Below are 26,134 nucleotides of genomic sequence, written 5' to 3' on the forward strand. Positions count from 1 at the left end.
CCACACAAGAATTTAATTAAGGAATTACACTAGAAATGCAGGAATAGAGGAACAACACTAGTGGATAACACTAGAAAGGCAGAGCAAATTTCATCACCTTCAAGTACCAAAAAAAAAATAGTAATAATAATAATAATAATTATAACAACGAAAGTTGTATAACCTTCACCTCTCCAACAGTGGAAAAATGTACAGGATTAATACAAACGAAGTGAAGACAGGATCCCGTTTAACTAAATAAAAAAAAATCCACTAACTTCAGAAAACGGAAGTTAATAAAACCGTGAACGTCCTATAAAAAAAATTATTATAATCACAGAAAGACAAGAAACCAAATGAATCAAGCCGTGAACTTCTTATATAATAAATTATAAGAATTACAGAAAAAAAACAAGAAAACAGAAATGAATAAAGCCAGAACAGTGGTCGTCATACAAAGAATATAAGAATCGCAACGAAAAAAACAAACAAACAAACAAACAAAAAAACTATATTAATGGGGCATCACCAAATGCTGGAAAACTATAGAATTTCATCCACACTTTTTGGGAAACAAAAAAAAATCCAATAAAAAAATCTTTGCTTGGCAGAGTACAGTCTGTAACGAATTACAGTTTAGCTACGCCAGCCATCTGTCAGCCTCCTGAAACTGGGAACTTGTCTCTTAATGTTTTGCTCCTTCGAGGCGAAGGGCATTAAATCAAGACTGCTAAAAACCTGCTTTATACGAAAACTGTATCACGGAGGAAGGAAGGTCTTGCTATGAATATCTGGTGCAGAAATATATATATGAACAGTATATTGTGTTTGTTTGTATGTTTTGTTTGTTTGTACGGTGTTTTTACGTTGCATGGAACCCGTGCTCATTCAGCAACGGGACCAACGGCTTAACGCGACTTCCGAACCACGTTGAGAGTGAACTTCTATCACTAGAAATACACATCTCTTACCCCTCAGTGGAATGCCCGAGAATAGAACTCGCGGCCACCGAGGTGGCAGGCCAAGACCATACCGATCACGCCACTGAGGATCTTTAGTATATTGTGGCTGTTGCTGCTGTCACGGGTATTAGATTGTGCTAATCTATTACTAGTACGGGCTTTTGCCTATTATAGTTCCCTGTTGAGGTATGTTTTATTTCATATTGTGATTTATTCCTGAAGAATATTTATTGTTGCTCCACATGTAAAATCCTTCTTTCCGTTAATATTGAAAAATTAGTGGTTTTACATTAACTTTCGAACACTGATATTTACGTCTCAGACCTATTCCGTATTGATCTTCCACAAAATATCATTAGTATCACTGTACACCTAAACATTATACAGTGCCGATGTATTTCATTGTAAAACCTCGTAGTGCGAAACTGCTGTTTATATTGTATATAGTAAAGTTTATTTTTATTTCAGTTCACTAATTTACTCAATATCTCAGTAGTTACATTTATCTCATGTTCTCAGTTCTCTTTTTTTCTCCTTTTTCTTTTTTTCCTTTTTTTTCCTAATGGACATTCCGTTCAAAGTATGTTGGTCCATTAAGTTAATGAACTACATTTGATTCATAGGACTAAAAATACCAAAATCGACTTCAGAAAGTTCCTTTAAAAAAGAAAGCAATATTGCTTCCTCGTTTCCTGTTGATTCTACAACGGGGAAGTTTATTTCATTTATTTTTTTTTTACTCCACAAGAATAATTAATTCTCTGCTACGCATCTTACTCCGTGGAATGAACAAAACAAGTACAACAAGCAGTGAGGATTGCTTGCTATCTCCTAAACTTTCTTACCCGCCATCTCTCCCTCTCTCTCTCTCTCTCTCTCTCTCTCGCTCTCTCTCTCTCGCACACACACACACACATACCAATGCCCTCTTCACAGAAAGGGGATTCAAACAGGTCGTTTATCATTTTTCCATCTCTGGGGATGAAGACTTTTAAATGACAAATAATTTGGTGGTCAGTTCTGCCTACCTGCAACTAAGGCCCACCACCAACAGGGAGGCTAAATAAAGTGGAAGCATCCTTTGACCCGTGTGAATGAAAAGTCACTTGTAGTCCAGGAAATCCGGAAAATCTTTTATTTGAAGCCTCTGACTTTCCAAAATCCTGAATTCTTTTCTGTTTGCTAGGAAGTATGTTGAGTGAGATTGCTTTGCTTTTTCATTTCTTGCTTTATAAAGTTTGTTGAAATATGAAATAGATGGTTTTTATTCACTGTTCATTTTGTTTAGCGTATATATATATATATATATATATATATATATATATATATATATATAGTACTGGTAATCTTCTTAGGCACGAAGATATAGTAATTCAGTTGTATTCCACATAGGAAAATGAAAAAAGGTATATTTCAGAAAATGCCCAACAGTTTCGTCCTCCAATGGAAGAGGTCCATTGGAGGACGAAACTGTTGGGCATTTTCTGAAATATACCTTTTTTCATTTTCCTATGTGGAAGATACAACTGATATATATATATATATAATATATATATATATATATATATATATTATATAAGGAGGTGGATTCTTGCTCTCGTTGTTTATCGTATTTATGGTACCATCTCATTTTCCTTTACAGGAACCTGGTCGTGCTTAGCAGTTTTACAAGAATGATGAACAGGACTTCAAGACTTCCCACATATATTAATTGTACCTCGTCTATTGTGCTACTAAAGCAGCTCATGGAAGGCTTATATCAGCTTGTTTTTAGCTAATAATATTAAATGTTTTTTCTTATAGAAGCATGGGAATGTGGAATTCTATGGAAGACTTTTTCAACCTGTACCTTGTCTCCTGCCTTGCTTCAGTAATTTTCATTCACTCGCGACTGAAGATTCAGTTCCGGGGTGGAAGTTTGCTTGCATATTTTACATAATAATAATAATAATAATAATAATAATAATAATATAATAATAATAATAATAAAATAAAATAATAATAATAATAATAAAAATAATAATAATAATAATAATAATAATAATAATAATAATAATAATATAATAATAACAATAATAATTTCTATTTGATCAATGTATGGTAACATCACGCTAGTGATATTTCTACTTTAAATTGACTTCATTATTATTATTATTATTATTATTATTATTATTATTATTATTTTATTATTATTATTATTATTATTAGCCAAGCTGGGAAATATTCATTTGAATGGGTCTTATAAGTTACTAATTTTGGAAAGAAGGCGTCCTTAAAAAATATATTTATTCATCAACAGGCAAATAATTAAATAAATAGTTAGGTTATAACAAAACTGGTCTTTTGTCACATTCTTGCCCCAAAACCGTAACTAAAACATACTGATAACCATTACGTTGTTGCGTTGACGAAAATATCAATATAAGAAAATTAAAATGTCTCAGTTTAGCGTCGTAGCTCTAGGAATGCTTTATCAATTCTTTATCAATTCCAAGGAAGATCCAAGGGAATGCGTTAATAATTCCAAGGAAATTCCAAGTAAATACTCTAAAATTTCCAAGGAAATTCCAAAGGAATACTTTAACAATTCCAAAGAAATTCCAAGGGAATGTTTTAACAATTTCAAGGGAATGCTTCAACAATTCCAAGGAAATTCCAAGGGAATACTTTGATAATTCCAAAGAGATTCCAAGGGAATGCTTTAACAATGCCAAGGAAATTCCAAAGGAATGCTTCAACAATTCCAAGGAAATTCCAAGAGAAAGCTTTAACAATTCCAAGGAAATTCCAAGGGAATGCTATAACAATTCCAAAGACATTCCAAAGGAATACTATAACAATTCCAAGGTAATGCTTTAACAATTCAAAGGAAATTCCAAGGGAATACTTTAACAATTCCAAAGAAATTCCAAGGGAATGCTTTAATAATTCCAAGAGAAGTTTCAACAATTCCAAGGAAATTCCAAGGGAATACTTTTACAATTCCAAAGGTATTCCAAGGGAATATTTTAACAATTCCAAGGAAATTCCAAGTGAATGCTTCAACAATTCCAAGGAAATTCCAAGGGAATGCTTTAACAATCCCAAGGGAACTCCGAAGGATTTTTAGATGAATTCCAAAAGATTCCATAAAAAAGCACCGAGAATTCTGTGAAAATTCCATCTCATCGGTGTAAAACCTTCTCGAAAACGTCATGGAAATTCCGAGGGAACCTCATCGAAATTCTAAGGGAATTTCAAGGACAAGTAAAAAACAATAGAAAAATAATATAATAAGAATTTAAAAAATGAATATAATAAGATGTTAAACATAACAAAAATAATAATGAAAAGTTATTTGGAAATAAAATCCTGGAAAATCTACGGAACTTCCAGGAAATAACAAAAAAAAAAAAATTCATAGAATTCTTATCCCAATTTTCTCAGCTGGGACCTAACAATGAAAAGCCCTTTATCAAAACATTCAAAGGATTATAAACACTGAAAACGACTGCTGTGATAACAGCAGTGGCAATCAACCAGTCAGTCTCCTGCAAGCACTCAGGAGTTATTAAACAAAGCACACGCAGACATTCAATGCGGCTATCATAATTACGCTAATTACCGCGACCGGGTAATAACCGTTGTTGTGTTCTACACTGTAATCAGACAAAGGTCAAACCATCATGACATCTGAAGACAAATGGGGAATGTGAAAGATGCGACTTATGAAATACCAACTTTAATTTGTTTGTAGGATTTAAGTTCGACTTTCATTGCCGTTTATTACCTCAAATTAGAAAAAAAAATAAATCATGGCAAAAGATTATGAAATACTGAATTTCACAGCGTAATGAAATTTTAACTCTTATCAAGTGATTTAATGAGAAATTATTAAGTTTAATTTGTTTGAGAGTTATTAAACTCTCCATATCAAATTATCAACCGTCTTAAGTTATATGAAATTGAACTTATTCAGAACATAAGACCTTTTATTTTACTTCATTATAAAGGATATAATTTACTTTAGGTCCCAATAAAGCTTAAAATTATCTCCGATTTATTCAGATCAGTCCACTTTAATTATGAGATATTTTCTATTTCCTGACAAAAGACTGAATCCATTTAGTTTACCAGTGGAAAATGTCACGGTGGATTTCCTTGTGAATAAGATATTAAGAAGGATACTATGATCAATATATATATATATATATATATATATATATATATATATATATGTATATGTATGTATGTATGTATGTGTGTGTGTGTGTGCGTGCAGCGCTGCGTGTGTAGCTTTAAATTGGGGGCGTTTTAATTATCACTGCTTTGTGGCCCATGGAAACGAAGATGAAACATAACTCACTCCGTAACGAGAGCGTGCCTCATTGTAACAATCATCAAGCATTTATATATAATGATACAGGCGGGATTTTCCACCACCTTCATAGACCTCACTTTTAAAGGAAACACCTTTGTTCAGAGAGAGAGAGAGAGAGAGAGAGAGAGAGAGAGAGAGGTCTCCATAAACAAGAACAAGTCAAATTGACGGAGAAGGAAATTTTTGACAGATTCGGCAATAACCAAGAGAGAGAGAGAGAGAGAGAGAGAGAGAGAGAGAGAGAGAAATTTAAAATCTGCTATTACTTTATCCCTAAGTGAGCAGTAACGTTGCATACTGACGTACTTGTTGATACTCGAACCACTAGAGCCACTTGTTGATGCCTGCGCAAATCTCTCACGCTTCCCTTCACCTCTCTCTCTCTCTCTCTCTCTCTCTCTCTCTCTCTCGCTGAAATTTTATTGGCATAAATATATAAATAAACATTTATAATACGTACATATATATATATATATATATATATATATATATATATATATATATATATATATATATATATATGTACACGTGCTTCCTTATAACCGAGCAAACTCATATAGAGGCCTATGAAATTGAAAAATTCTATTATGATAGACTAGGCGTCGCATCATTAACGCCTATTAACGTAAAAGAGAAAAAAGTGAAGTCCACCGAATTACTCAAGGGTCATAATTGGTCTAATTCATTATTCAAATTAATGAGGACCTATGAGGGGGAGAGGGTAGGGGGGATGGACAGAGGAGAGGGAGTGAATTAGTCCGTTTAACGATTCGAGATCTTCCTTTTCTCTCTCTCTCTCTCTCTCTCTCTCTCTCTCTCTCTCTCTCTCTCTCTCTCTCCTCTCCTCTCTCTTCCTCTCTCTCTCTCTCTCTCTCTCTTCTTCTTCTGTAAGTGGGGGTTGGGATGGGTGTGGGAGGGGGCGTGATAACCTACACTCTCTTTTCTCATTCCTAAAATCTGATCCTACCCGTTTCTCTGAACAGATACTTCGGACTTCCTTATAAGGATTATGAGAAACTACGCATTCTCACCATAGCTCATTCTCAGTCATTCACTTTCTAATTCTCACTGTTCTTCATACTCTCTGTCCAGAAACTTAAAATGCTCTTCGCTCCTTATCTCAAGTCTGTCTAAAATCCTTATAACTGGTTCATATAACCTTAAGACACTTTTAACCCACCCTCCCCAAATTCTAAGAGCTAGCCCATCCCCAGGTCAGACGGCCCAATCGTTTGAGGGCCAAAGTCGCCAATTCTCCAATTCAATTACTCTAATTTCGGGGTCCTCTCGATTTTCAGGCGCTAATGACCTCTACTATGTAAGTCATAATCATTCTTTTTCAGATCAGGCGATCGTAATTACTGCAGTTCTAATGGGTTTATTCGGAGAATTTCTATAAGAGAGACTATTTGGAAACTGAATCATTAGTTTACAAAAGTTTACATCGATAAGGATGTAAACACTAAGTCTAAAATTATTTTGAATAATTACTAAGCTGGATATTTGTTAACTACTTCGAATAATATATATATATATATATATATATATATATATATATATATATATATATATATATAGTATATTACATTATCTATATACATATATATATATATATATATATACTATACATATACATATATATATATATATATATAATATATATTGTATACATATACAATAAAAATAACTTTTTAAAGGATATCACTTAGAGAGAGAGAGAGAGAGAGAGAGAGAGAGAGAGAGAGAGAATCAAAAACTTTGAGCGAAGTATCATATCTAAAAGAACGAGCTGGACTGAAATCACTCGAAGCTTTCCATGGAAAGTGTTTGTGGCTCTCACAGGGCACCGACGTCTCTTGTGATAGCGCGTAATTGGCCGACGACTCTTTACATAACTCGTATAAGTTTTAATTTGATCTCTATGAACTTAGTCTTAACAGTCATTGCTTTTTAATTCTGACGGTGACTTCCCGTGCCAATTAGCTTTTTGCTGCTGTAGTTGGGGGACTCATTATTGTCGTACTGGCTAATTCACTTCTCATACCTTTGCCAGACATGCCGAGTTTCATATAGAGGAAAGAACAAAGTCTGCGTGCTAATTAATTCTCTGAATTTCGCACAGCAATCTTCACGGCTTTCAATCTTAATTCGAAATTTGGTATTCTGTATTTTTCTTTCAAGCTGGTTGAGTTTTTTTTTTCTTGATACTCATCTTTATTATTAATTTGGGAAACTATCCATTTTTGGAAACGTAGCAATTTAACAGCAATTTTCTTTTGTTAAGTGAATGTTAGGCTATTTCAAATAAAAATAATAAGATTGTCCACATTTTCGGCGATTTGTTTTTAATTTTCAACTCGTATAAATAAACAATTTATCCTTTCCCTCTGATGACTAATTTCTCTGAAAATATCTGTACATCTTTTCAAGAGAACTAGAACGGCCGAAGGTTTTCCAGCAAATAAATATATATATATATATATGCAGAAGCCAGGTACTATGTCGTACCCCATATATATATATATATATATATATATATATATATATATATATATATATATATATATATATATATATATATATATAATATATATATATATATATATATATATATATATATATATATATATATATATATATATATATATATATATATATATATATATATATATATATATATATATATATATATATATATATTCGAAGGAAAATGAGGTATAAAAGGTAGAACCGTTATAAGAAGCAGGCAGACAGGATCGGCAGATGAAAAAAGAGTCTACGGTATTATGACGTTAAGTTTCGATTTGTCTATATTTTTTTACGATAGCAAGGATGATTACCATTCCTCAATCCTACCTTAGTTTTGTAGTAGCCTGCTCGCGAGCGCGCGAGCGCATATATATATATATACGTATGAATGTCTATAATGATATATATATTTATATAACGTTTTACTTTTGAACTCAAAACTTCAGTACTTCCTGATACTTTCTTACTTTCAGATACACTTTCTACTGAAAACCTCGAAATCCGGAAAGAAATAAATGATGGCATCTTCATTCTCTGCGACCTTTGAAAAAAGACCGAGTGAAAAAAGACTGAGGTTGGTGCTAATCCACTACACCATAAGGAAGGGTAAGAAATTACTACAGCAGATGCGCACCGTTATGTAAAATTGGTGCAATTTTAGATACTGACTTAAAATAAAAACTCCTCTCACGCCAGAAACATATTTTTTGGCTTTATAAACTAGAATATATTGATGTTACTGGTTACGCATAATCGTATTACTTGCAGACCCATTATCATGTGTCTAGTCAACTGAAACTGCCTACAAGTTTTTTGTTTGTTTGTTTGTTTGTTTGGTGTATTTACGTTGCATGGAACCAGTGGTTATTCAGCAACGGAACCAACGGCTTTACGTGATTTCCGAACCCCGTCGAGAGTGAGCTTCTATCACCAGAAATACACATCTCTAACACTTCAATGGAATGCCCGAGAATCGAACTCGCAGCCACCGAGGTGGCAGGTCAAGACCATACCGATCACGGCACTGAGGCTCTGTTTTTGTTTGTTCTCCATATGAAATATGAGGACATACTCTGAGGATATAGGTCAGTAGTATATCTAAAGAATCAATAGTTGTTTTACGGGATCACACGAAAGGAATCCCCTGGGGTTGTCAGACTAAATTTTAATTATTTTTTTCAACTTTTTCTTCGTTTTCTACCGTTTAACTTATATTCTTTTCCTAAGGTGCATTCTCTTTGGCAGTCATATATCTGATTTACATTACTCGAACACAAATAATAAATAGATAACTATAAAAATACCATTATTACATCAATAATAATGAAACATAGTTATTATTTTCATGAGGCAAATCCAAATTCTTTTCCTCCAAGTCTCTCCCACCATCCTCTTTCGCTTACCAGCGAGAGAGAGAGAGAGAAGAAAAAGCAAGAGAAAAAAAGATAAGATGACTGGATTCCGCCATTACGCCTCGTTATGGCGGAATCTATCACTGTAATTTGAAGAGAAAGCTTTTCGGTGGTGCATTTCCATCAAGGGCCAACGACTCGAATCAAAAAACCAGGTGAGGGATGAAAGAGGGAAGGAATAGGTCAGGGCGAGGAAGCCTGGGGGAGGAGGGGGGCGGTCTCCCTCCCCTCGGGTTCCCCTCGGATGGGGGTGGAGAGGAGGGAGGCAGGCGAGAAGTAAGGGAGTGAAGAACTTGATTGAGACATTTTTACTGCTTCGAGGTTTTGGCTTTTTAGCTTTCTGTTAAAGAAAACTATTGAGATGGCTGTTTGTCTGTCCGTCCGCACTTTTTCTGTCCGCACTCAGATCTTAAAAAACTAATGAAACTAAACTAGAGGGCTGCAAATTAGTATGTTTGTCATCCACCCTCCAATCATCAAACATACGGAACTGCATCCCTCTTGCCTTAATAGTTTTTATTTTTATTCGAGGTTAAAGTTAGCAATGAACGTGCATCCGGCGCCGCTATAGGTGCCAACAAGACAGGCCACCACCAGGCCGTGGCTGAGTTTCATGGACTGCGGCTGAGGGTTTCATGGACCGTGACTCTACATGAACGGTGAAAAAAAGCTCATTTTTGAGAACTTCTAGATAACAGTGATGTTGGTGGACATCAGAGAAAATTCTACGATTGTGTTGAAAATATCACATCAAAAGCCGTAGAGTCTTTAACACATACCTATGCCATTGCCGGCATGCATTCTTTTGAGCAGAAATGTTCATTAGTTGCCGAGTGATCAACTGAGGGTTTTTTTACACACACACGCACACACACACACACGCACACACACATTATATATATATATTATATATATATATTATATACATATATATACATACACCTATATAGAGAATCTTATTGCATGTTAAGCAGCAAAATAATAAACAGAATGAAGTGCAAGAGAATCTCTTTATGGGTGTGTATATATATATATATATATATATTATAATATATATTTATATATATATATATATATATATATATATATATATATATATATATATATATATATATGTATATATATACTCTACATATATATACATATAAATAAGTATATGTGTGTATATTCTTTAATGTACACGAAAGTGTGTATGCATGCTACTGTACAAAGCTTTCCATGTTTACGAAATACACAGTCACCATAAACACACTTCCTTTCCTTGAAGACCACGAATGAAAGCAAAAGTGTATATAAAGGTAAGAAAAGTCCATGAGGGTTGACAAATCTCCCGCAAGCAGCTTACGCCCCTTATGGTGACTGGAAGCGTTTTCCAAAAACCTCTCTCGTGATATTTGCGATTTCCTTTGCCAGCCTCCACTATTTCCAGAACAGGTTATGATCCGGTGCAGTGGCAGATCCGCAAAATTTAGCTTTTGTACGAAGGGAATTCTCTTAAAACAGCTTCTCGTCGTGTGTTATTTACATTTAGCACGAGTGTTTGCAGTTAGTAATTTAAGACTAAGGGTTTGTCAGTATCGGTTTGCATCCAACGTCAACCTATAGTGTGAAACATTTAACATAATCCGATCAACTTACGATGACATTAGTTATCCCAAAACGTAGCCTCATTTCTCAAATTCTTTATTTTTGTTTTACTTGACAATCTCTCCATGTAAGAAACAGAATAGCCAAAGTAAATATTGGAAATAAAGCTTATTATTATTATTATTATTATTAATATTATTATTATTATTATTATTATTATTATTATTATTATTATTATCCTCTCCCACTCTCCAAAGCCACTGTCTTTCCAGCTGTGTTCCGTTACGTTATTTTCCTTTCCCCGTCAGCGTTATTTCTATGCGTCCGATCCACGATCCCTAACTTTCCCTCCCACTATTTAGATGATAATCAAATTCGACGCCTACTATAGTCTTTCCCCTTTTCAACCCAATCCCAAAACCTCCGCTGGGTCTGGGCAAGATCGAGAGGTATTGATGCTGATTAGCTTGTTCAAGCAAAATTGGACGGAAAAAAATATGTACATTTGTATACGGACGTGAAATATATATATATATATATATATATATATATATATATATATATATATATATATGTATATATATATATATATACATATATATATATATATATATATATATATATATATATATATATATATATATATATATATATATATATATATCATAATCTCCCTTCACAGTACAACACAGTCTCTGAGAATAAACGCAATGAGGACTTGTCCAATCCCAGATGAAGATTGAGGCTCATTCGCCCTTTTGAGCAGATTCTCTTGCTCTGTATGGTTCTAATCTCCCTTATTTTGAAAACTGTGCCCAAAGTTACTCTCTCTCTCTCTCTCTCTCTCTCTCTCTCTCTCTCTCTCTCTCTCAAGTTAGTAGGTAATCTCCTTGACTTACGATCACAATATTCAGTGTCATTAATTTAACATATAAGTGACAAATGTAAAAATGATGCACGGAAACCTATAATTATTCATACCTACATCAATATACCGAGTCGTACTTATTGAGAAAAGAAACCCAAAAAGTCGTACCTTAAATGTCTCTTAGCAATGGACGCAACAGACGAAAATAAAATTCAGTTTTCAGTCTGATGGAGAGCAATTAAAAAATGTGTCCTGCTTGAATACAAAATAAGGATGCTAATGCAAACTGTTTTTAGATATATATATATATATATATATATATATATATATATATATATATATATATATATATATATATATATATATAATATATATATATATATATTATTTATATATATATATATATATTTATATATATATATATATATATATATATATATATATATATATATATATATATATATATATATATAGTATACAGTTATGTATGCATATATTCTTACTGGCTGGTGGTATAATTGGCACTCACAGTAAGTTTAGAAACCAAATAAGTAGACATTCCTAAAAAAAATTCTGCTATTAAAGCAAAACTTTCAACTAAAATTACACTTTAGTGTGTTCGAAGACTATACATAAAACCTAACTGTGAATTCAAAAAGCAGTTCATAAAATATCCTTCAAACATTACTCTGATAAGTAAAGTTTGCAAAAAATTTTAATCTCTTCAACACTTCTCAAAATATTTCTCGGCAAATCGACAACTGAGGAGATGAGACAGATAACGTATTCATTATCTGGTTTCTAAAAACCAAAAATTGTTGTGTTCAAATTTCAATATGGTTGATAAACTGCTAACTCTACAATTTTTTTTTATTAACAATTAACCTGTAAAAGAAAAATGTACTAAATATTTTATATACATCTATCAAGTACATGAAACTCAGTTTCTTCAGTTAAAGATATAGGAAGTTTATCTCTTGTGAAGCATGTATCTTAAAATTAACATTGACAATTGAAATTTGGGATCTGGAGAGGCAACTAAAAGAAGAAAATGGACAGTAAGATGGGATACTATTACATTTTTATCTCTGACACTTTTTGGCAGCAATTTAATTCAAGATAAAATGGGTCACTAAAGGCTTGCCAAGGCTAGAATCAAGGTGGGGTGAAAGGAGGTGGGGTTGGGGGGAGGATGGAAATGAAAGGCGTATGGGAAATGGGGGTTGGGAGGTTGAGGTGGAGGCTGGAAGACGGGACAGGGTAATAAAGGTTAGTGGATAAGAGAATATGAAAATGAGGAGAGGTATGCAGAGGACCATGCAAACATAACTGCCTTTTATTCTCTCTCTCTCTCTCTCTCTCTCTCTCTCTCTCTCTCTCTCTCTGCGACATCTTACCATGAGCCGGAGATGGAGGCGTTGCATGAACGAGGACGAAGTTGTTCCCGGATTTTGGTCCTGTGAAAGGGGAGAGAAAAGCAGAACACAGTCAAGAACCCACCACCTGAAGAAGGGACCACAAGGACACAAAAACTTTTAGGGAAGAAGTACAACGAGAGAGAGAGAGAGAGAGAGAGAGAGAGAGAGAGAGAGAGAGAGAGAGAGGAAATATACCACGATGTACCTATGGAGACAAATTTCCTCGGTAATGAGGGAAAAAAGAGAGCAACAGGAATAGACATGTGCATCTAATGGGTGAAATTACCTAATGGTGAGAGAGAGAGAGAGAGAGAGAGAGAGAGAGAGAGAGAGAGAGAGAGAGAGAGAGAGAGAGACTCTTCACCATCATTAGTGCAATATAATATTATATTTTAAATATTACGTTACAGATACACATTACTATAATGCCAGAAAAAACTTACGCCCAAAGGGCATTATAACTGATAAGTACAAAGGCTCTATTCAGCATCCGACCCCGTGCCTTTTACTTTAGATACAGATACTTAATCCTGACTGAGCAGATGCACTTATCAAGTTACTTATGAGTGTAAATTATAACTGACATCGCTATTATGGGGCATTTGTGTTAATAACTCCGAAAGGTGTTTATGTACAAAGGACGAAACTATGATATATATGTGTATGTGTATGTATACTATATATATATATATATATATATATATATATATATATATATATATATAATGATATGCATTATCAATTATCAGAAAGAGAGAAAGTTCCATTCACCTTGATGCAAAAGAGAGGAAGAGGGTAAGATGCCAGTGACCGCACTGAAGAGACTTAACATAAAAGGAAGACCAGAATTTCATATTTAAAAACTGCATATCAAAGCAATAAAAAGAATGACCCGAAGAAGGAAATTAGAAGATAACCAAAAGATTTGACTAATTTTGCTGTCAGAATGTTGTTCTGCTTTAGACTGCTTTAGAAGGCGCAATCATATTCACCTTTCACATTCTGAAGGATGAATAAGAAATTTACATTCGCTAACAGTTTCGCAGTTGTAATTTTCAAGGAAGAATAAGAAAATTAAGAAAAAAGAACTTGAAGGCGAATAAGTATACAGAGTGATTAGGTTATAAAATATTTATATGTATAAAAGCTTAATCTTATAAATAACAAATGGACTTAGAAAATAAGGTAAATACTTCTGAAATCTTAACCTTATGACGAACTTAAATCTAGTTACCACATATATACATGCTCAAACAAATTACACTATTTTTTTTTAATCGTCATTATGCGGGAATATTATTTAAACCAATTAAATGAGAGAAGACAAGCACTTAAATATATACAATTAAATATATACTACGCATGTGTACTCACAGAATATATTAAATCATTATACAATTATTATTATAATTGAAAACATATCTTCCATAGATAAAAGAATTGGTCTTTTTAAAAATGATCGTAGCGGTTGTTCTAATATTATGATAATTTGTTTTTCTGTAAATATATTTTTATTATAATATACATATATATATATATATATATATATATATATATATATATATATATATATATATATATATACACACATCATCGAGTTTCATATAGTACATACCCAAGCTACAAATGTTCTTCAATATTCAATTCGCTCTATCTCAGAATTGATATATTTTCATATATGTTAACCGAAGGGGAATTTTTTAATTGATAATAATTTCGTCCTCTCGCAGACTCGAACCAGTTGGCCGAGTCCGTAATAACGTCACTGAAGTCCTCTGTGTGCTGGTTCGAATCCACGAGAGGACGAAATTATTATCAACTAAAAAATCCCCCATTGGTTAACATACATGAAAATATAATAATTCCGAGGTAGTGCGAATTGGATATTAAAGGTAATTTGTAGCTTATTAAGCATAAATGATATATATATATATATATATATATATATATTTATAATATACATATACATACATATGTGTATATATATATATATATATATATATATATATATCATATAATATATGTATTTGAAATAGCCACAATATACTCTTAATTTCTTCACACCTGCTGGATATGCTTTTCACTGCCAAGGCCAAAATCGTTACCTCACCTCCCTACTGCAACTTGGGATTAATTTTTTTTTTTTTTTTTTTTTTGCCCGGGGTGGGGGGAGGGGCTAGAATTTGTAGTGATAAGCGTATCTAAAAATAAAGCCTGGAAAAATCCATAAATCAAGGATTTTTTTGGATTTTTATTTTACCTTTAAAAATACATGTATTCGGGCAAGGCAACGAAACCAAAATTATTTTCAAAAGAATTGCTTAAATATCAGTTTCCAATGTCATTTAATTTTTTTGTTCTCATCCATATTAACAATAAATTTGTCGAAAATCTACATTTGTTTCCAAGACAGCTTATGTTCCTGACTTTGTTTTTATTTGAATACATACATTTTCTTTAGCAAATTGTTTAACCTCGGTTATCTTATTGATAAAGGAAATAGGATTTCATAAATGTTATCTCTTACAACATTTCTTCTCCTCCGCTTTCATTCACAAAGATGTTCTCTCCCATATCAACAGAACATTGGCTTCCACCAGTGCGTAAAGAACACATCCTTATTTCTCCCACTCTTGGTTCTCATTCACCCACGTATTTCTTCTTTCTTAGCAAATGTACGTTGGTTTCCAGTTTTTTTTTTTTTTATTTCTTAAAAAAAAAGAAAAAAAAACACACACACACAATTGTTCTCCCTCGGACGGAGGTGGCCGGTGACAGCATACAATACAAGTATTCTTTAGCGGGAACAATAGCGACATACCCCAAGGAGCAGACCGAAAACCCTTTAGTTAAATGAAGCACCAAGGGGATTTTGTACCTGGCAGACGACATTTTTAAATGGGGGCGGAGGAGGAGGAGGAGGAGGAGGAGAAGGAGGGGTCAGTGGTTAGAAAGGAAGGGTTTAACTTAATTACTGAGAGTGATTTGCATATAAGTTGAAAGGGGATTATACACATATATATATAGATTATATATATATACCATATCTATATATATATATATATATATATATATATATATATATATATTCATATATATATATAATATCATTCATTCATTCAAGCTACAAATGTCCTTTAATATCTAATTCGCTCTACCTCGGAACTGATATATTTTCATATATGTACCGAAGGGGAATTTTTAGTCGATAATAATTTCGTACCCCCCCATGGGATCGAACCACCGTCCAGTGGACGGGAAAACGAAATCAGAAACGGACAGTGACTCGATAGCGTCACTGTCCGTTTCTGATTTCGTTTCCCGTCCACTGCACGGTGGTTCGATCCCATGGGAGACGAAATTATTATCGAATAAAAATTCCCCTTCGGTACATATATGAAAATATATCAATTCCGAGGTAGAGCGAATTAGATATTAAAGGACATTGTAGCTCGATGATATATGAATAGATTATATATATAATATATTATAATATATAATTATTATTATAACATATATAGAATATATAGATAATAAAAAAAAAAAATTTTTATTATTAAAAACAATATAGATATATTATCATATATATATACAATATATATATATATATAATAATAGATATATATAATAAGATCCCCCCCCCCTAATACCATACATTATCATATATAAATATAGAGTAGAATGTGATAGATAGACCATATTAGATATATGCAAGTGGAATGTAATATATATATATATATATATATATATAGATATATATATACTATAATATATATAATATATATATATATATATATATATGTGTGTGTGTGTGTGTGTGTGTGTGTGTGTGTATGTATATATACACACACACAAACATATACCCAAATGGAATAGATATCAGAGGCCATCAGCCCCACAGGCTAGAAGGAAGTTTCCACAGAACGGGAAGAAGCAATGAAAACTTAATTAGCAGAATAATGAATACGAATAATCTATGACTGAATACATAACCGATTATAAACAAATATCCGAATTCAGCTAAACATCAGTGTGACGCTGGAATGGATCTCTTCAAGAGCATTCCAGCCTCTTTAACATCAATAACAGGAAGACCGTCCAGCATTTTACTATAAAGGGGATGAAAGATCTATGGCGAGAGCAGTTCGATATCGTAGAACTCCCAACAGCATGACTAAGATCTATAGAGGAGTTCCTTAGATCTTTATGTAGACGATGGATCTCGTACTGAAGAACATTAGATCTTGTGTAGAAGAAATAAATATCCTCTGACGACTATTTAAATCTTAATCATAGTAGCTAGGGATACCAAACCACATATTTGAAAAAAATCCAGAAAAAAATCTGACGAATGCGAAGTTTGACCGTCATTATGAATAATGTCTACTACAATTCTGGCAAAATTAGATTTTTTTATGTGATGTGAATAGAAAATATTAAGAAGCATTAAATACAGTGTTTCTTGTAGCCAAGGGAATAGTTGAGTCGAGGAAGGGTTATGAGATCAGATTATCAATTGGAATATAATAATAATAATAATAAAAATAATAATAATAATAATACCTTTTTTTCCACAATATTACAGTGGGTATTCTTACAATGCTTGCTTTGAAGGAGTTCGGTCATATTCTCCTCTGATTCTACCATTTTACTGATCTGTGAAGGTTAAAAATTTCTGTGGGCTGATAATTTCCATGTGGGGTGATAAAAATTTCTATGTGGGGTGATATAAATTCCATGTGGGGTGATAAAAATTTCTATGTGGGGCGATAAAAATTCCCATGTGGGGGGATGAAAATCTCTATGTGGGGTGATAAAAATTTCCATGTGGGGTGATAAAAATTTTTATGTGGGGTGATCCACCAAGTGCAACAAGAGTAGCATCATCTGCACGCCGTGCTACTCTACAAAACGGTGAAATATACCGAGTTTAAGAGCAAGGGGGCTAGAAATATTGAGAGAGAGAGAGAGAGAGAGAGAGAGAGAGAGAGAGAGAGAGAGAGAGAGGAAAAGCTGGTGAACGTCTGGGGACCGATTTCATCTCAATGAAAGTAATCGGAAAAACATTAGCCGAATTAAAACCCCGTTGGATTTTCGGAGTCGACCGAAAGATTCAGTGGCGGGGCCATATATCAAAATCATAAATTCATAAATACGCCGCAGCTCTCATGCTAACGACGTCTTTTGAGATGAGGTGCCCGCTAGGTAGGAAAAAACAAAGGAAGGAGAGAGAGAGAGAGAGAGAGAGAGAGAGAGAGAGAGGAGAGAGAGAGCTTTCTGAAAGAAAGGGAGTGTTTACATTTTCAAGAAATAACTGAGGTTCATAGCTAATTTTCGGGGGGGGGTGGGGTGAGGTTCATTGGGTGGTGGGGTTGGAGTTGGGCCTCGGATATCTACAAATAATAAGATCCAAAAAAGAAAATGCTTCCAAAAATATTGCTTCTAATTAACACCAGATATGATGACACGAGAGATGGTCTGGTCTTATCGCTTTCTTCATGGTTAAACCCGTCTCCTTAATTTCTTTTCTTTTTCTTGGTTTTTTTGTGTTTTATTTTTAACAGAACAAAGATTAAAAAAAAAGAATAAAATGGCGCACATTCATATAAACCTTCGACGGTGATTGACTAAACACATACAAGCCATATTAGTCAGAGAAGTAATATCTAACTATTATTATTAAGAAAGACTGAAATTTGAATTGCAAAATAAGTTATAATCCAAACGTAGGTTTTTGACAACTGAATACCTAATAAATAAATAAGCCTATAACGAACCTATCGTGAGAATTTACCCTTATACACTAGAATTTACCTTAAGGAAATTATCCGCTACAAATAAAGATCTCTGTTTCAAATAACTGACGTGAGGATCCAGTGGATTGCTGCAAAATTCTGCTTATTTAGATACCTATAAATAACGACAATATCATCTTTATGATTAAGGATGACATATGGGCCTCGCGGTTCGCAATGAATTGTGTATCTGGTAGGTGAGCGACTTTGGTAGTCGCAACCTGGGTTAAAGAGGGCACGGGCTAAGCTAATTCACCCTAACAGACTCAAAGTCTAATAAAATCTTTTATTTGTCTTTGAACAGACTTGCCGCAAACCGGAAGGCTAGCGAATTCTGCCGTGTTGCATAAACGAAGTTATTCAAGAAGTGGAAGGAATAGCAAATTTTTATCATTATTATTATTATTATTATTATTATTATTATTATTATTATTATTATTATTATTATTAATTTTTTCTATCACAGTCCTCCAGTTCGACTAGGTGGTATATATTTATAGTGTGGGGTTCCGGGTTGCATCCTGCCTCCTTTGGAGTCCATCACTTTTCTTACTATTATTAATATTATTTTTAATATTATTATTTCGGTAGATGAAACTTCTTCACATGAAACAAGCACCACTGACTTAAAATTCACAAAAAGACGGCACATTTCATTATTGGAAGACTGAACTGAAAGAAATTTTCCATCCAAACAAAAATTTATTTCATCATGAAAGTAATCCTAGACTAAACAAAAATAAAAATCTATTCCGCAACTCGTAAGGCAATTTCTCCTGCAGTAAAACTACGCTTGAGAGAGAGCGCCAATTACTGAAAAATCCGTGTTCTTTGATGTTTATGCTCTTTCTAGAATTATAATTTTTTTTGCTAATTAATGAAACAATTATTCCACAATTTCAAAAATAAATAAATAAATAAATAAAGGATATTAATAATAATAATTATTATTATTATTATATTATTATTATTATTATTATTATTGATTATTATTATTATTATTATCATTATTGGAGAAAAAATTCACAGTTATGTAAATGTACATATATTTGAATAACTGTGGATTTGTTTCTCTATTTGAAGACTTGTGCTACTATGAGGATTTTCTAATTATTATTATCATCATCATTATTATTATTATTATTATATTGAGGTCATGTTGAAATTGTGGCATAATTAATAACTGGGATGGAGGCCATGTTGTAGGGCCGTTATTAAAACCCTGCTGTTTCAAAGACATTGAGCCGTTGAAACAGCAATGCTTTTAATGATAAATTATTATTATTATTATTATTATTATTATTATTATCATTATTATTATTATTATTATTATTATTATTATTCCTAAAATCTCACTTTACTTCTCAACAACCCGAAAAACAAATAAAATGTCTATTCCTTTTACTAATATTATTATTGGCGGTTTCGAAAATCACACATTCCTCCATAAATGGAAAAGAAAATACACCTCAGAAACAAAAATAAAAAAATAAAATATATAAAAGTTTCGAAAAACCCACTTTCTTCCATATGTAGAAAAGAAAATACAACTAAGAAACAAACAAAAAACAAAAATACAAAAAATACAAAAAAGCAAAAAAGAGGGAAACATTTCGTACATTCAATAACACAGCGCACCGATCCATTGAGAGAGAGAGAGAGAGAGAGAGAGAGAGAGAGAGATAAAATTCCGGAGCCAATATCCCACGCTAATCGCTGGCGCGTGAAATGTCGGAAGGTTCGACGGGGAAGGAGGTTTGTGGTTTTAAAGCTGTTCTTTGTAATGAATCTCGCGGTGACAGCGAAGGTGTGATGAAATGATGCTGGGTTTAACTAAGGCGATAAAAAGAAGACGAGGGCGAGGCGTGATATCGATCCAGAACGCTTTTATGGTTGTGCGCGGTTAACCAAATATTAAGGGCTGCACGAACCAGGAGCGGGGTGCGTGTTATAAGGGATCTTTTTAGGCATGCACGGACAGGAAAAACCTTGTGGCAATAGATTAGTAAAGGTATGATCAACACGAAAACATATGCGTGTTTTACAGATCAATGGATATAAGAATGGAAATACATAAATTACATACATATAGTGTGCAGGTGTGCGCTTACAAAAGAGAGAGAGAGAGAGAGAGAGAGAGAGAGAGAGAGAGAGAGAGAGAGAGAGAACACTATACTGGAACATGGAGATGTCTTCCCGTAGAGTTTGCCCAATCACAATTATAATTCCAGATTAGTTCATGAACACATCTTTCGCGTGCTTGTACTTTCATGGATTTTATATAAGAATGATAGGTGGCAAAAAAATATTTACAGATGATTTTTTTTTTTTTTTTTTTTTAACCTTTTGGCAAGACTTTGAACTTGGAGACAATTTTCATTCCATTTGGAACAAATATTTTCCGCCATTTGGAACAAATATTTTCCGATTTTGAACAAATTATTTCATCTTTGGAATAATATTCCATTCGGATCAACAACAGCTTTTCCCAGCTTGGAGCAACTATGTTTATCCAATGCGGAACATCAATCTCCAACCAGGAAACGCTGTATTTTCCGTGCGATACAACAATTTTTCAGATCCTGAACAACAACCACTTTTTCCTCCCACTCTGGAACAATAAGTTATTTTCCAATTTGGAACACAACCTCCTCCCCGAGGACGATGATCAATTTCCCCATCACGGGCGCTGGCTTTAATTAAGATCTCATTTACCACCGAAGTGGTTCACCTCAAAGATACGCGGAGGTAATGACGCTATCGTCGACTTGCTCTTAAGATTCGAATACGTCGGGAAAGCAGTTTCTCTGAAGAGAGTCAGTCGCATCTTCAAGCTGGTAAATAGTTGTCGGGGAAGTATGCTTGTAATAATCACCGGAGAGAGAGGAGAGAGAGAGAGAGAGAGAGAGAGAGAGAGAGGCCAAGCCACTGGAACCTATAAGATCATTCAGCGCAGGAATGGAAATTGACAGTAAAAGGATTGAAAGGTGTAACAGGAGGAGGATAACCTCCCACCTAGTTGCACTATGAATCAAATGTTAGGAGTGTGTGGAAAGTAAGATGGAAGAAAGAGAATATGAATGGAGGTACAGCAAAACGAACAAGAGAGAGAGAGAGAGAGAGAGAGAGAGAGAAAGAGAGGATATTTTTTGAACTGTTTTTAGAGGATTTTTAGTGATTAATTGAAACATAAAACAGCTACCAAAGTAATGTGCTAAAATCTTCCAAAAAACAACCAGATTAAACAAATGAAAATGATAAAAACTGCGAAATCGGCGGCTTAAATGGGCGCGCTCTTGCGCATTCTTGAGCAAGCCCTTGCACCCTGCGGAAAATAAGTGGTTCCGGAGGAGGAGATAACGGTAAGAGAATCCTTAGGAGTGAGTAATGCCCAAGACTCTGAATAGGATTATTGCCTGAAGAAGCACCGAAGTAGCAGAGGTCAACAGTTTTCTTCGGAAATCTTTATTAATAAAAGAGTGTCCTCTTTGGTGCTTGCATGCCGTTACAAGAGCCACGTTTATTTGATGAATGTTTCATAAAGCTAATGATTCAATATTCTAATATTGAACACAAAAGGCGTGATCCGACCTCTAGCTTACAAGGGGCGCATGTGAGATTTCCCTCCCACCACCCCCCCTCACGCATTAAGTACTAAACATTATATTCCTAGCTTTTAACGCAAATTAAAACTTGCTAAAAGCTAAGGTCAAATAGAGCGTTGTTTCACCAACGTAAATTGAAATAAATTCGCTATATTTTATTAGAAATAATTAATCTGTTCTGTTTAATATGCACTTTATTTATTTTTTAAATAAAATTTTCCTTCTAATAAATAAATCATAAACATCCTATCCTAAAATTCCTGTCTCTTTAACTCAACGTGAAACACCTTTTTCAGACCTTTTTAGGCTCTTCCATAGACCTTTCCTAACAGCCCCCCACCACACAACAACAACAACAACAACAACAACAACATATTAGTTTGTAAGCTTTCCGAGTAAACGAAAACAAGAGAGAATAATGATAATGATGGTTTTCATTATCAGTAGTTCACATACTGAAATGAAGAAGACAGTAAGGCCATTATGCTACCTTCAGTAACAGAATACTCAACTATGAAGTATGTAGCAAGACAGAGGTGAGAAAAATATATACTAAAGCGTTAAAAAAAATAACAAATGAACAAGTTAATACAAAACACAAAACACCCATCTGTGCATGTCTATCTGTCTGTCTGTGTGTTTGTGCGTATGTACATACAAAAAAGTTTATAGTGTTTGCACGTATAATCATATGTATGTATGTATAGATATATTTATATATATATATATATATATATATATATATATATATATATATATATATATATATATATATATATATATATATAAATCATGCAGATGGAAAATCAATGTATATTAAAGACAGGTCCCATACAGATCGGTCGGAAAAAGCTGGGTGAGTTACAGCTGACAAAAGGATGTGATATTTAACCAAAATGTGAAGCTTTTCGGTTGTCGTTTTTGATCGTTGTCATTCCAACCTATTCCAAAGGTCTGATTCATACAATAGCACAAACTCGCTCTCTCTCTCTCTCTCTCTCTCTCTCTCTCTCTCTCTCTCTCTCTCTCTCTCTTTCTTTCTCTCTCTCTCTCTCTCATACACAAACCAGGGAAGAAAAATACATTATTTTTATTTCCCATACATAAAATGTAAGACCATCACATCCGCTCTCTACCGGTCCGTGTGTCTGCCCGTCTCTCTCGAACAAAAGCACAAGAAGAACCACAAGTTCTTTGGCTGTATCAAAGAGCCAGCGTTATGACCGCCTTAAATCTACTGGAACACAATGAAGACGACCCTGAGAGCGTTGTTCAGCACACTTCCAGAGACACAAGTTAAACAAAGGTAAACTAAGCTATACGATTGCCCCGTGCGTGTGTTAACAATAAACGGTAATTTCCGCGTACCAGCCACCATCTATTTCAGCGTTGGAGAGAGAGAGAGAGAGAGAGAGAGAGAGAGAGAGAGAGAGAGTCTTCATCCTCCTCAGCGTTGAAGGTTATCCAGAGTGAAGTGAGCTCAAAGAAAGATGCTCTGTGGACAGAAGCTCATACTTTTTTTTTTTTTTTTTCGTTGATTGTCTTGGCTGAGATCCCCTGCCGAGATGATGGCACAGGGGGCTCTTGCCCTGTTAAATGGAAAAACAGAAGACGGAGGAGAAAGAAAATGGGATCAAAAGAATTTCTGTCAATACCGTCATTCGCAAATCTATTCGCCGATTTTTTAAAAGTCTAAATATCAAAAAAGCTTTCCAGTATCTTTTATTACTCTCGTGATAAGGTTAAGTTCTCTTTTGAAGAATATTACCTTTAGACAGTACTGCCGATTCGACGCCTAAAGCTGCATATTGCAGGCTAAGCAAAAAGTCCATAAACTCTATGTTCAGTCCTACCTGTGCGAATAAGTGGAGGGATGAATAGTAAAAATGCGTGAATTCAAGGACTACATAGGTAGACGAAATATCGTATAAGAAAAAATAGCGAGAACATAGGTTTCAGATTGCAAACGAATGAGAGGGAATGCTTTTAGGAGAGCCTGAATCTGTGCCTGCCCGAGTTTGAACAATAATAAAGGGTGGTTGTGCTATGTAATGCATGTTTGTATGTATTCAGTTCTTGTGGAAATGTGTTTGGAGATGGGGTCGATGGTTGGGAATAAATGGCTTCCGAAAAATAGCGTTCATAAATATCCTTAGAAAAAGGATAACAGAGAGGAAAAGAATTTGCTAGATTGTATTTGTACCCAAGGGATAGGTGATCCTATTAATCGACATAATGGCAAGAAAAGGAGAATCTGCAAGTATATTAGATCATTATTTTTATCGAATAAAAAGTAGACATACACAGGAGTCTAAGTTGGAAAGGACGGGATGAACTACAGTGGTAAATGCAATTAAAACAAGTGACTGATAAAGGATAATAGCCTGTAAGATGGAATAAAATATGTTATACAACACAGAAGTGGGTTGAAAAAAGATAAGAAGGATTTCATGGAGAGTTCACAGAGGCAGAAGAAGAAGAAGAAGCCTTTGTGGTAATAAGAAGCCAGCAGGAGGGAATAGAAAACATTATAAAAAAACATTAAGTGCTGGGATAACGAATGAGAGGTTTACAGAGAACATTGCGGAGCAATTGCATGCTAGAAGAGATCACGTGCAGGTATAGAAAAACTGCAGAGTTTACAGTCCAAAACAAAAGAAACCGAGAGAAAGCGTGCATGTTTCGAAAATAGAAAGGTAAATGTGAGCATGAACTTTGGTGAGAGTTAAGTTTTTCTATTGGGAAGTAATGCTGAGAAACGTTTATATACTTATATATATATATATATATATATATATATATATATATATATATATATATATATATACTACATAAGTTTCTGACACTAATCGGGATCGAACCCAGGTCTTCTAATTGAAAGGCAGGGCCACTACTACCCACTGAATCACACAAGGCACAAAGGGAAGTTGGAACTTATGTGGTTCAGTTGGTAGTCTTCCTGGCCTTTCAACTGCAAGGCCGGGGTTCGATCCTAATGTGATTCAGAAATTTATTTCTGTCCCCATGTAGCTGTATATATCTATATATATATATATATATATATATATATATATATATATATATATATATATATATATATATATATATATATATATATATATATATATATCTATATATCGAGCTACAATGTCCTTTAATATCTAATTCGCTCTACCTCGGAATTAATATATTTTCATATATGCTTAACCGAAGGGGAATTTTTTCTCGATAATAGACTTGCCTGGACCAGGGCGCGAACCCATGGATCCTTTCAAATAAGTAAATATATATATATATATATATATATATATATATATATATATATATATGTATATATATATATATTTACTTATTATATACATATATATAATATATGTATATATATATCATATATATAAATATTCATATATAATACATATATCTATCTATATATATATATATATATATATATATATATATATATATATATATATATATATATATATATATATACACATATATAAGCATATTGATGGAAAAAATAAATATGTAACGACAATCATTGCCTTCAGGACAAAAAGGAGGAAATCGGCCCATCCCGCATTCAGAAGGGTTAGAGCGAGTGTTGATATAGGAGCGC

The 26,134-nt window shown here is 33.7% G+C and overlaps 1 protein-coding gene across 3 annotated transcripts in view; it reads right to left on the minus strand.

Moving 5' to 3' along the window:
* Positions 1-26,134, minus strand: part of LOC135209062 (atrial natriuretic peptide-converting enzyme-like) — a 1,031,477-nt gene that overhangs the window by 624,031 nt on the left and 381,312 nt on the right. For all 3 annotated transcript variants that reach the window (XM_064241636.1, XM_064241639.1, XM_064241637.1), the window contains one exon: positions 13,095-13,154. In XM_064241636.1, coding sequence (XP_064097706.1) covers positions 13,095-13,154 — 60 coding nt within the window. The remainder of the gene's footprint in view (positions 1-13,094; positions 13,155-26,134) is intronic.

Source organism: Macrobrachium nipponense, chromosome 37 (assembly GCF_015104395.2).
Source record: "Macrobrachium nipponense isolate FS-2020 chromosome 37, ASM1510439v2, whole genome shotgun sequence".
Taxonomy (NCBI): domain Eukaryota; kingdom Metazoa; phylum Arthropoda; class Malacostraca; order Decapoda; family Palaemonidae; genus Macrobrachium; species Macrobrachium nipponense.